Source organism: Bufo bufo, chromosome 9, assembly GCF_905171765.1.
Source record: "Bufo bufo chromosome 9, aBufBuf1.1, whole genome shotgun sequence".
Lineage (NCBI taxonomy): Eukaryota > Metazoa > Chordata > Amphibia > Anura > Bufonidae > Bufo > Bufo bufo.
In genome coordinates, this window is record NC_053397.1 from 4,221,358 (window position 1) to 4,232,763 (window position 11,406).

Below are 11,406 nucleotides of genomic sequence, written 5' to 3' on the forward strand. Positions count from 1 at the left end.
CCAGGCTCCGCACAGTCCTCCTATATACATGCAGTGCAGTCTTATATCCAGGCTCCGCCCAGTCCTCCTATATACATGCAGTGCAGTCTCATATCCAGGCTCCGCCGTCCTCCTATATTCATGCAGTGCAGTCTTATATCCAGGTTCCGCACAGTCCTCCTATATACATGCAGTGCAGTCTTATATCCAGGCTCTGCACAGTCCTCCTATATACATGCAGTGCAGTCTTATATCCAGGCTCCGCCGTCCTCCTATATACATGCAGTACGGTCTTATATCCAGGCTCCGCACAGTCCTCCTATATACATGCAGTGCGGTCTTATATCCAGGCTCCGCCCAGTCCTCCTATATACATGCAGTGCGGTCTTATATCCAGGCTCCGCCGTCCTCCTATATACATGCAGTACGGTCTTATATCCAGGCTCCGCACAGTCCTCCTATATACATGCAGTGCAGTCTTATATCCAGGCTCCGCCCAGTCCTCCTATATACATGCAGTGCAGTCTCATATCCAGGCTCCGCCGTCCTCCTATATTCATGCAGTGCAGTCTTATATCCAGGTTCCGCACAGTCCTCCTATATACATGCAGTGCAGTCTTATATCCAGGCTCCGCCCAGTCCTCCTATATTCATGCAGTGCAGTCTTATATCCAGGTTCCGCACAGTCCTCCTATATACATGCAGTGCGGTCTTATATCCAGGCTCCGCCGTCCTCCTATATACATGCAGTGCGGTTGTATATCCAGGCTCTGCACAGTCCTCCTATATACATGCAGTGCAGTTGTATATCCAGGCTCTGCACAGTCCTCCTATATACATGAAGTGCAGTCTCATATCCAGGCTCCGCCGTCCTCCTATATACATGCAGTGCGGTTGTATATCCAGGCTCTGCACAGTCCTCCTATATACATGAAGTGCAGTCTCATATCCAGGCTCCGCCGTCCTCCTATATACATGCAGTGCAGTCCTATATACTCATGATCACACTTCGGTGCATTAATCTTTTCTTGCATTCCTGAGCGTCAGGGCTGATTTAACCATTTCTTCCCTGTCTCTCGGTCTCTCAGGAGATGAACTCTACTCTGGGGTTGCCACTGATCTTATGGGGCGAGACTTCACCATATTCAGAAGCCTGGGCCAGAGACCCCCCCTGCGCACTGAGCAGCACGACTCCCGCTGGCTGAACGGTCAGTCCTTACAGATCACATATGCAGGGCTCGGAGGGGAAGGTGGCCGCAGGCTACAAATAGGGGCGGTGGAAGATAGGAATGTGGCCGAGCTCACCCCATGGAGTGGGGCTGGAGAGGCTCTCACCTGGCACAGTTGTATATGGGGGAGGGGGTGTTATTGTTTGGGAGGGATCAGGTTATAATACAGGTATTATTACAGATGTGTCCATCCCCTCACATACAGGGGTCTCTGCTTCTGCCGTTCTGTATGACAATGGAAAATTCTCCTGATTTGCTTTTTCAGAACCAAAGTTTGTTAAAGTTTTCTGGATTCCGGAGAGCGAGAACCCAGACGATGATAAAATCTACTTCTTCTTCCGTGAGTGGCCGGTGGAGGGCCTGGGAGGGGTGAAACAGTCCTACGCCCGCATCGGGCAGATCTGCCGGGTAAGGACATGAGGCTCGTCTCCACCGTCATCCTCCAGGTCATGTACGGCCATTATAAAGTATCACGGTCCGTTGTGTCTTACAGAACGACCTGGGTGGCCAGCGCACATTAGTGAACAAATGGACCACGTTCCTGAAGGCGCGCCTCGTGTGCAGTGTGCCCGGGAAAGACGCAGGGGGCGACACTTACTTTGACGAGCTCAGTGAGTATTTATTGGTAACTATGCAATAGGACGCCGCAAGGACACGGCTGACGGATTTTATGGAGCTACGGTTAAACATTACATGTGACCACAAGGCAGCGCCCAGGTTACAATCTACAACTTGGGGCTCATGATAGGAGTTGTAGTTCCCCCAATAGCTATAAAACATAGAAGGATATAGACAAAGGGTATAGGATAGGGTATAGACGAAGGAGAACTCATAAGAAATCATCCCTCCATGACGATGAAGTCGGGAGAGTTTCACTGCCATACTTACAGGTGCAGCAAACCTTAACCTGACACATAAAAGCCAGTGACAATCTCAAGTGACGCTTTGCTGCAGCGCGGTACCAGCGTGTTACGTGTAAAGATAACAACCGTCTCATCTGCCCCGATGGGAAACTGCAGACAAATACATGCAGCTTTAGGGTAGATGCACATTAAGGAATTCAATGTATGGCTTGGTGAATGGTGTCTGAACCAAGGGTTTGGCTTTGTGTCTCATGTTAGCTCTTGTTGGAATGGAAAAGAACTGTACAAGATGGTTTGCATCTTTCTCTCAAAGGAACGAATGTCCTCGGTGAACAGTTCCAAGTATTTGCTAAGGAGCATTTAAACTAGGAAAGGGGGGCAAAAGAGTGATAATCCAGCAGTCCGACTGCCCCCCCGGAACAATGCCAGAAGATGCCAGTAGCACATAGGTTAAGAAATGAGAAGCTCAGAGTCTTATCTACAAATGCTCGCAGTTTAGGGAATAAGATCAATGAACTTGAGGTTATAATGGCATCTGAGAATATAGATGTAGTGGCTGTTACTGAGACGTGGTTCAAGGGGAGTAATGACTGGGATATATCAATACCAGGGTTCTCTCTATACAGGAAAAACAGAGAAGGCAGGAAGGGGGAGGGGTGGCCCTGTATGTGAAAGATAGCATAAAATCTAATTTGATACAAGTTAGCGAGAACAATTTAGAGTCAGTTTGGGTTACCACGCAGCTTGATAATCATAAGGTAACTCGTGTAGGTGTGATATATAGACCACCCGGCCAAGTCAAAGAATTAGATGATCTACTAGTTGACGAAATAGCTAAAATGACATTGAAGGGGAAGTTATCATTATGGGAGACTTCAATCGTCCTGATGTAAACTGGAAAACCAAAATAGCTAGTTCTACCAGGAGTACAGATATTCTAAACTCCCTACTGGGATTATCTCTACAGCAAGTAGTGGAGGAGCCAACCCGGAAGGAGGCCATTTTAGATTTAGTATTCACAAATGGGAATTTGGTATCTGATATTACTGTAGGGGAAAGCTTGGGATCTAGTGATCACCAGTCAGTGGGGTTTACTATAAGTACAGTGACTGAGTCACACCACACAAAAACAAAAGTTTTAGATTTTAGAAAAACTGACTTTTTTTAAATTAGATTAGTGGTATACGAGTCCCTATCAGACTGGAACAGTTTCATTGGAGTCCAGGAGAAATGGGACTACTTAAAAGTGGCACTATTGAAGGCAACAGAAGATTGCATTAGGCTTGTCAGTAAAAGCAAAAAAAGGAAGAGACCACTGTGGTACTCATCAGAAGTGGCCAAAATCATTAAAAACAAAAAGATAGCATTTAGGAATTATAAAAAATAAAAAAAACGAGGATGACAGGGAAATTTACAAGATTAGGCAGAGAGAGGCCAAACAAGTTATAAGAGCTTCTAAAGCACAGGCAGAAGAGAAATGAGCTCAGTCAGGGAAAATAGGCGATAAGACATTCTTCAGATACATAAAATGAAAAAAGGAAACTAAAACAAGGAATTACCAAATTAAAAACAAAAGGAAGGTAAATGGAAGAAGATAAAGAACTAGCTGACTGCCTCAATGAATACTTCTGTTCAGTTTTTACAAATGAAAATGAAAGAAAAAGGACCTCAGTTAGGAAGGAAGACTAATGAATCTTCTGATGCATGTGTCTTTACAGAGGAAGAGGTTCTAAGTCAGCTGTCTAAAATTACTACAAATAAGTCACAGGGGCCTGATGGGATACACCCAAAGCTATTAAAAGAGCTCAGCGGTGAACTAGCAAAACCATTAACAGATTTATTTAACCAATCACTGGCAACAGGAGTCGTCCCAGAAGATTGGAAATTAGCAAATGTTGTGCCCATTCACAAGAAAGGTAGTAGGGAGGAATCGGGCAACTATAGGCCAGTAAGCCTGACATCAATAGTGGGGGAATTAATGGAAACCATACTTAAGGAGAGCATTGTAGAACATCTAAAATCCCATGGAGTGAAAGATGGAAAACAGCATGGGTTTACTTCAGGGGGATCATATCAAACTAATCTTATAGATTTTTTTGATTGGGTGACTAAAATAATAGACGGTGGAGGTGCAGTAGACATCGCTTATCTGGACCTTAGTAAGGGTTTGGATACTGTCCCACATAGAAGGCTTATCAATAAATTGCAGTCTTTGTGCTTGGACTCCCATATTGTTGAATGGATTAGGCAGTGGCTGAGTGACAGACAGCAGAGGGTTGTAGTCCATGGAGTATATTCAGACCAAGGTCTTGTTACCAGTGGGGTACCTCAGGGATCTGTTCTGGGATCCATATTGTTTAATATCTTTATCAGCGAAATTGCAGAAGGCCTCGATGGTAAGGTGTGTCTTTTTGCTGATGACACAAAGATTTGTAACAGGGTTGATGTTCCTGAAGTGATACACCAAATGGAAAAGGACTTAGGAAAACTAGAGGAATGGTCAAAAATCGGGCAACTAAAATGTAATGTTGATAAGTGCAAGATAATGCACCTGGGACGTAAAAACCCAAGAGCAGAATATACAATCAGTGATACAGTCCTGACCTCAGTATCTGAGGAAAGGGATTTAGGGGTCATTATTTCAGAAGACTTAAAGGTAGGCAGACCATGTCATAGAGCAGCAGGAGATGCCAGCAGAATGCTGGGGTGTATAGGGAGAGGCATTACCAGTAGACAGAGGGGGGCGCTCATGCCGCTCTACAGAGCACTAGTGAGACCTCATCTGGAGTATTGTGCTCAGTACTGGAGACCATATCTCCAGAAGGATACTGATACTTTGGAGAGAGTTCAGAGAAGAGCTACTAAACTGGTACATGGATTGCAGGATAAAACTTACCAGGAAAGATGAAAGGACCTTAACATGTATAGCTTGGAAGAAAGACGAGACAGAGGGGAGATGAGAGAAACTGCTAAATACATAAAGGGAATCAACAAGGGAAAAGAGGAGAGAAGATTTACAAGAAGAAAAACTGCTACAAGAGGACATAGTGTTAAATTAGAGGGGCAAAGGGTTAACAGTAATATCAGGAAGTATTACTTTACTGAGAGAGTAGTGGATGCATGGAATAGCCTTCCTGCAGAAGTGGTAGCTGCAAATACAGTGGAGGAGGTTAAGCATGCATGGGATAGGCATAAGGCCATCCTTCATATAAGATAGGGCCAGGGGCTATCCATAGTACTCAGTATATTGGGCAGACTAGATGGGCCAAATGGTTCTTATCTGCCGACACATTCTAGGTTTCTATGATTAAAAATAGGGATCGACCGATTATCGGTTTTACCGATATTATCGGCCGATATTCAGTATTTTGACCGTTATCGGTATCGGCATCTATTTTGCCGATATTCCGATAACGTATGGGGAACCAGGATCGCGCTGCTCTCTGTGTTCCCTCTGCAGCACAGGGGAGAAGGAAGCAGTGTCTCCCTCCCCCCTGTGATGCTGCTGCCGCCAATGAAGAGACAGATGGGAAGAGGAGGGGCGGGGCTGTGGCCACTGCGCCACCAATGAGGTTAACTCACTCATTCATTCAAATTGAAAAGGAGGAGGGAGCTGCAGAATCACATAGCCGGCTCCCGACATCTATGAGTGGTAGCTGCGATCCGCGGTAGTTAACCCCTCAGGTGCCTCGGATCGCAGCTACCGCTCATAGAGGTCGGGAGACGGCTATGTGATTCTGCAGCCAGCTCCCGCCTCCTGTATATGAATAAATGAGAGATTTATGTTCATTGGTGGCGCAGTGTGCCCCACCCAAGCCCCCCCAGTTTTAATCATTGGTGGCAGTGGCCACAGGGTCCCCTCTCCCCTCCTCCTCCGATCGGAGCCCCAGCAGTGTAATTCTGGGGCTCCGTTCAGTTACCATGGCAGCCAGGACGCTACTGAAGCCCTGGCTGCCATGTTCAGCTCCCTGCTGCTGTGTGCACAGAGCACAGAGCAGCAGGGACAGTGTGAGATCCTATTCACCCTGATGGAGATCTATCAGGGTGAATAGGACAAGGGTTCTAGTCCCTAAGGTGGCTAGAAGTTAGTAAAAAAAAATATATATATATTAAGTATAAATAAAAAAGAAAGATTTACAAAAAAAAAAAAATTATCGGAATCGGCCCTAAAAAATCTATATCGGTCGATCCCTATTTAAAAACATCTTATTTACTTTCTTACAAGTTTACTGAGACATTTAAATTTCTGCAAAAGAAGTTAAAAAAATAGAACCAAACTCACCTGACGAGCAATGTCCATGTCTCTCCCATGTAGAAGACGTCTTCCTGCTGCAAACCCGGGACAGGAGGAATCCGCTGATATACGCTCTGTTCTCCACCTCCAGGTAAGGCGACAGCTGTACAGTCTGCAGAGAGGTCACTATGTAACCTGCATCTACTGGACGTATGATCTATACATAACGGCAAAAAACAAGAGGAGTTACATATCCTGAGCTCTCACTAATATGGCGGCATTCTGCATCAGTATCTGTAAGTCACAGCTAGGGATACAGAGAAAAATTATAATTGGTTCGGCTTACAAATACTGACACAAATTGCCGATTATTATTATTTATTATTAAAGTGCATTCATTCCATAGCGCTGTACATGTGATAAGCGGTGCACATACATAATACAGACAATTGCACTAAGCATGAACAAGAGGAGTTACAGACTGGTACAGAAGGAGAAAGGGCCCTGCCCGCGAGGCTTACAATCTACATGGTACATGAGAAGGACGCAGTAGGTGCGGGTGAAGCTGGTCATGGCGGTGTAGAGGCAGCAGGGTCACTGGTTGTAGGCTTGTCTGAAGAGGTGGGTTTCAGGTTTCTTTTGAAGGATCCCACTGTCGGTGAGAGTCTGATATGTTGGGGCAGCGAGTTCCAGAGTGTGGGGGATGCACGGGAGAAATCCTGGAGGAGATTGTGGGAAGAGGTGATAAGAGGAGAGGAGAGAAGGAGGTCTTGTGAGGATCGGAGAGTGCGTGTGGGGATGTATCGGGAGGTCAGAGATGTAAGGGAGGGGACAGGTTATGGACGGCCTTGTATGTATTGGTTAGTATTTTGAAGTGAATTCGCTGGGCAATGGGGAGCCAGTGAAGGGATTGGCAGAGGGGAGAGGCAGAGGAGTAACAGGGTGAGAGGTGGATTAGTCGGACAGCAGAGTTGAGGATAGATTGGAGGGGTGCGAGAGTGCTAGATGGAAGGCCACAGAGGAGAGTGTTGCAGTAGTCTAGGTGGGAGATGATAAGGGCATGTACAAGCATTTTCAGATTTAAAGTTAAGGAAAGCACGGATGCGGGAGATGTTTTTGAGTTGGAGGCGGCAGGTGGTGGAAAGGGCTTGGATGTGTGGTCGGAAGGAGAGGGCAGAATCCAAGTGTGCAGCCATTGATCGTGATAGATAGGTCTGTTGGGGGGGGGATGGTGAGCAAGATGGGGGAAAGATGATGAATTATGTTTTATCCATGTTAAGTTTTAGAAAGCGAGAGAAGAAGGATGATATAGCAGATAGACATTGTGGGATGACCCCAATACAGAAGTCTGAATAAGCCCTTATAATGATCCTGAGTTACATCCTGTATTATACTCCAGAGCTGCACTCACTATTCTGCTAGTGCAGTCACTGTGTACATACATTACTTATCCTGTACTGATCCTGAGGTATATCCTGTATTATACTCCAGAGCTGCACTCACTATTCATTTGGCCCATCTAGTCTGCCCAATATACTGCCCAACTGTGTACATACATTACTTATACTGTACTGATCCTGAGCTACATCCTGTATTATACTCCAGAGCTGCACTCACTATTCTGCTGGTGCAGTCACTGCGTACATACATTACTTATCCTGTACTGATCCTGAGTTACATCCTGTATTATACTCCAGAGCTGCACTCACTATTCTGCTGGTGGAGTCACTGTGTACATACATTACCTATCCTGTACTGATCCTGAGTTACATCCTGTATTATACTCCAGAGCTGCACTCACTATTCTGCTGGTGCAGTCACTGTTTACATACATTACTTATCCTGTACTGATCCTGAGTTACATCCTGTATTATACTCCAGAGCTGCACTCACTGTTCTGCTGGTGCAGTCACTGTGTACATACATTACTTATCCTGTACTGATCCTGAGTTACATCCTGTATTATGCTCCAGAGCTGCACTCACTATTCTGCTGGTGCAGTCACTGTGTACATACATTACTTATCCTGTACTGATCCTGAGTTACATCCTGTATTATACTCCAGAGCTGCACTCACTATTCTGCTGGTGCAGTCACTGTGTACATACATCACTTATCCTGTACTGATCCTGAGTTACATCCTGTATTATACTCCAGAGCTGCACTCACTATTCTGCTGGTGCAGTCACTGTGTACATACATTACTTATCCTGTACTGATCCTGAGTTACATCCTGTATTATACTCCAGAGCTGCACTCACTATTCTGCTGGTGCAGTCACTGTGTACATACATTAATTATCCTGTACTGATCCTGAGTTACATCCTGTATTATACTCCAGAGCTGCACTCACTATTCTGCTGGTGGAGTCACTGTGTACATACATTACCTATCCTGTACTGATCCTGAGTTACATCCTGTATTATACTCCAGAGCTGCACTCACTATTCTGCTGGTGCAGTCACTGTGTACATACTATTACTTATCCTGTACTGATCCTTAGTTACATCCTGTATTATACTCCAGAGCTGCACTCACTATTTTGCTGGTGCAGTCACTGTGTACATACATTACTTATCCTGTACTGATCCTGAGTTACATCCTGTATTATCCTCCAGAGCTGCACTCACTATTCTGCTGGTGCAGTCACTGTGTACATATATTACTTATCCTGTACTGATCCTGAGTTACATCCTGTATTATACTCCAGAGCTGCACTCACTATTCTGCTGGTGCAGTCACTGTGTACATACATTACTTATCCTGTACTGATCCTGAGTTACATCCTGCAGTATACTCCAGAGCTGCACTCACTATTCTGCTGGTACAGTCACTGTGTACATACATTACTTATCCTGTACTGATCCTTAGTTACATCCTGTATTATCCTCCAGAGCTGCACTCACTATTCTGCTGGTGCAGTCACTGTGTACATACATTACTTATCCTGTACTGATCCTTAGTTACATCCTGTATTATACTCCAGAGCTGCACTCACTATTCTGCTGGTGCAGTCACTGTGTACATACATTACTTATCCTGTACTGATCCTGAGTTACATCCTGCAGTATACTCCAGAGCTGCACTCACTATTCTGCTGGTACAGTCACTGTGTACATACATTACTTATCCTGTACTGATCCTTAGTTACATCCTGTATTATACTCCAGAGCTGCACTCACTATTCTGCTGGTGCAGTCACTGTGTACATACATTACTTATCCTGTACTGATCCTGAGTTACATCCTGTATTATACTCCAGAGCTGCACTCACTATTCTGCTGGTGCAGTCGCCGTGTACATTACTTATCCTGTATATTCACCCCTCAGCTCTGTTTTCCGTGGTTCTGCGATTTGTGTCTACACCATGAATGACGTCCGCAGAGCTTTCTTGGGACCCTTTGCCCACAAGGAAGGCCCGAACTACCAGTGGGTGTCGTATCAAGGCAGAGTGCCGTACCCTCGCCCGGGGATGGTAGGTGATCAGACTGACGACTCCTACATTGGGGTCTCACAGATATAACAATATATGATCATGTTTTTAGTGCCCCAGTAAAACCTTCGGGAGTTTTGAGTCCACGAAGAACTTTCCAGACGATGTGCTGCAGTTCGCACGGAATCACCCACTCATGTTTAACCCTGTAACTCCTGGCAGTGGGAGGCCGATCTTCCTGCACAGTCATGCAGACTTCACCTCCACCCGGCTGGCTGTGGACAGGGTGACTGCTGCGGACGGAGAATACGACGTCATGTTCATTGGCACAGGTGAGCGGTCAGGCTGCAGGCTCTTAGTGTCAGTAACCTACCCTGCACCCTCTGATCCGACGCTTTCTCTCTGCCAGATGTGGGCACCGTTCTGAAAGTGATCTCTGTGCCCAAACAGAGCTGGAATGAGCGGGAAGAGCTGGTGCTGGAGGAGCTTCAGGTCTTCAAGGTAAGGCATCAGGTTCCTCAGGCTGCAGTGCAACCAAGACCCCTGCACTACAGGGTGGTAGACATTGCTACAGCCAGAGACACCTACTGAGTGACATCATCAGCTGTGGCGGTGTGTGATGTCACGGGGGGGGGGGCGGTTGAGCCTCTTATTGGCTGTTTCTTACATGACTGCCTTCCTCTTTGAGCAGAATGCGGCTCCTGTCACCAGCATGCAGCTCTCGTCTAAGCGGGTAAGAATCCTTGCTGTTTGCTCTCGGCCAGTGTTTGCTCCTCATTTCCTGACATTGCGTTTGCTTTCTCCTCAGCAACAACTGTATATCGGGTCTGTGAGCGGGGTCTCCCAGGTGCCCCTGCATCGCTGTGGGATCTATGGAAAGGCTTGTGCCGAGTGCTGCTTGGCCAGAGATCCATACTGTGCCTGGGATGGGGCCAGCTGTACCCGCTACCTGCCCAACACCAAGCGGTAAGAGGAGACCAATGCAGAAAATATAACCGCCCCCCTACCCCTTAGACATCCCCCCCTTATAGCTTCCAACCCCCATCTGCTGCGAGGGTTGGTTCTTGTCCAGGGGAGCCACCGCGACGAGTTCCAAAATACAACTTGTACTTCTATCTTATGCAGGAGGTCTCGTCGTCAGGACGTCCGGAACGGTGACCCCAATACACTGTGTTCTGGAGGTGAGTTTAGTGTCCCCTGCTCCAATGTGTAAGGGCCCCCTAGATATGACAAGAAGCCCCATTACTGATCCTGACCGCTTGGTAACATCTACCCATCATCCTCCCTCCATACAGAGCAGCAGAGGCTCAGCATACAGAAGAAGCGCCTGTACGGGGTGGAGGGGAGCACAGTCTTCCTCGAGTGTCTCCCCAAATCCCTACGAGCTCAAGTCACATGGATCCATCAAAAGGCACCTGAAACCCCCAGGAAACAGGTAAGAAATACTGTGCCTTACAAGATACGGGGGGGAATCTGCTCATCCAGAAATCAGAAAGATCTTGAAAACCACTTACCTGAGGTTATATCTGGTCACATACCTGCACATGTCCATGGTATTACGCCAGTACAGCCCCTTGTCCAGCAGATTCTGGGGTCTGCTCTGATGCGCCATATCTGAAGATCATCTCCTTTCCTTATGCACCTTGTACTGGTTTGGGCTTATAGCAT

General features: G+C 46.4%; 1 protein-coding gene across 7 annotated transcripts in view; it reads left to right on the forward strand.

Moving 5' to 3' along the window:
* The window catches only part of SEMA3B (semaphorin 3B), a 41,157-nt gene that overhangs the window by 28,249 nt on the left and 1,502 nt on the right, over positions 1–11,406 (forward strand). For all 7 annotated transcript variants that reach the window (XM_040408548.1, XM_040408546.1, XM_040408544.1 and 4 more), the window contains exons 7-17: positions 1,068–1,187; positions 1,474–1,616; positions 1,702–1,819; positions 6,387–6,456; positions 9,636–9,780; positions 9,851–10,070; positions 10,148–10,239; positions 10,430–10,471; positions 10,547–10,704; positions 10,864–10,919; positions 11,034–11,173. In XM_040408548.1, the coding sequence (XP_040264482.1) occupies positions 1,068–1,187; positions 1,474–1,616; positions 1,702–1,819; positions 6,387–6,456; positions 9,636–9,780; positions 9,851–10,070; positions 10,148–10,239; positions 10,430–10,471; positions 10,547–10,704; positions 10,864–10,919; positions 11,034–11,173 (1,304 nt within the window). The remainder of the gene's footprint in view (positions 1–1,067; positions 1,188–1,473; positions 1,617–1,701; positions 1,820–6,386; positions 6,457–9,635; positions 9,781–9,850; positions 10,071–10,147; positions 10,240–10,429; positions 10,472–10,546; positions 10,705–10,863; positions 10,920–11,033; positions 11,174–11,406) is intronic.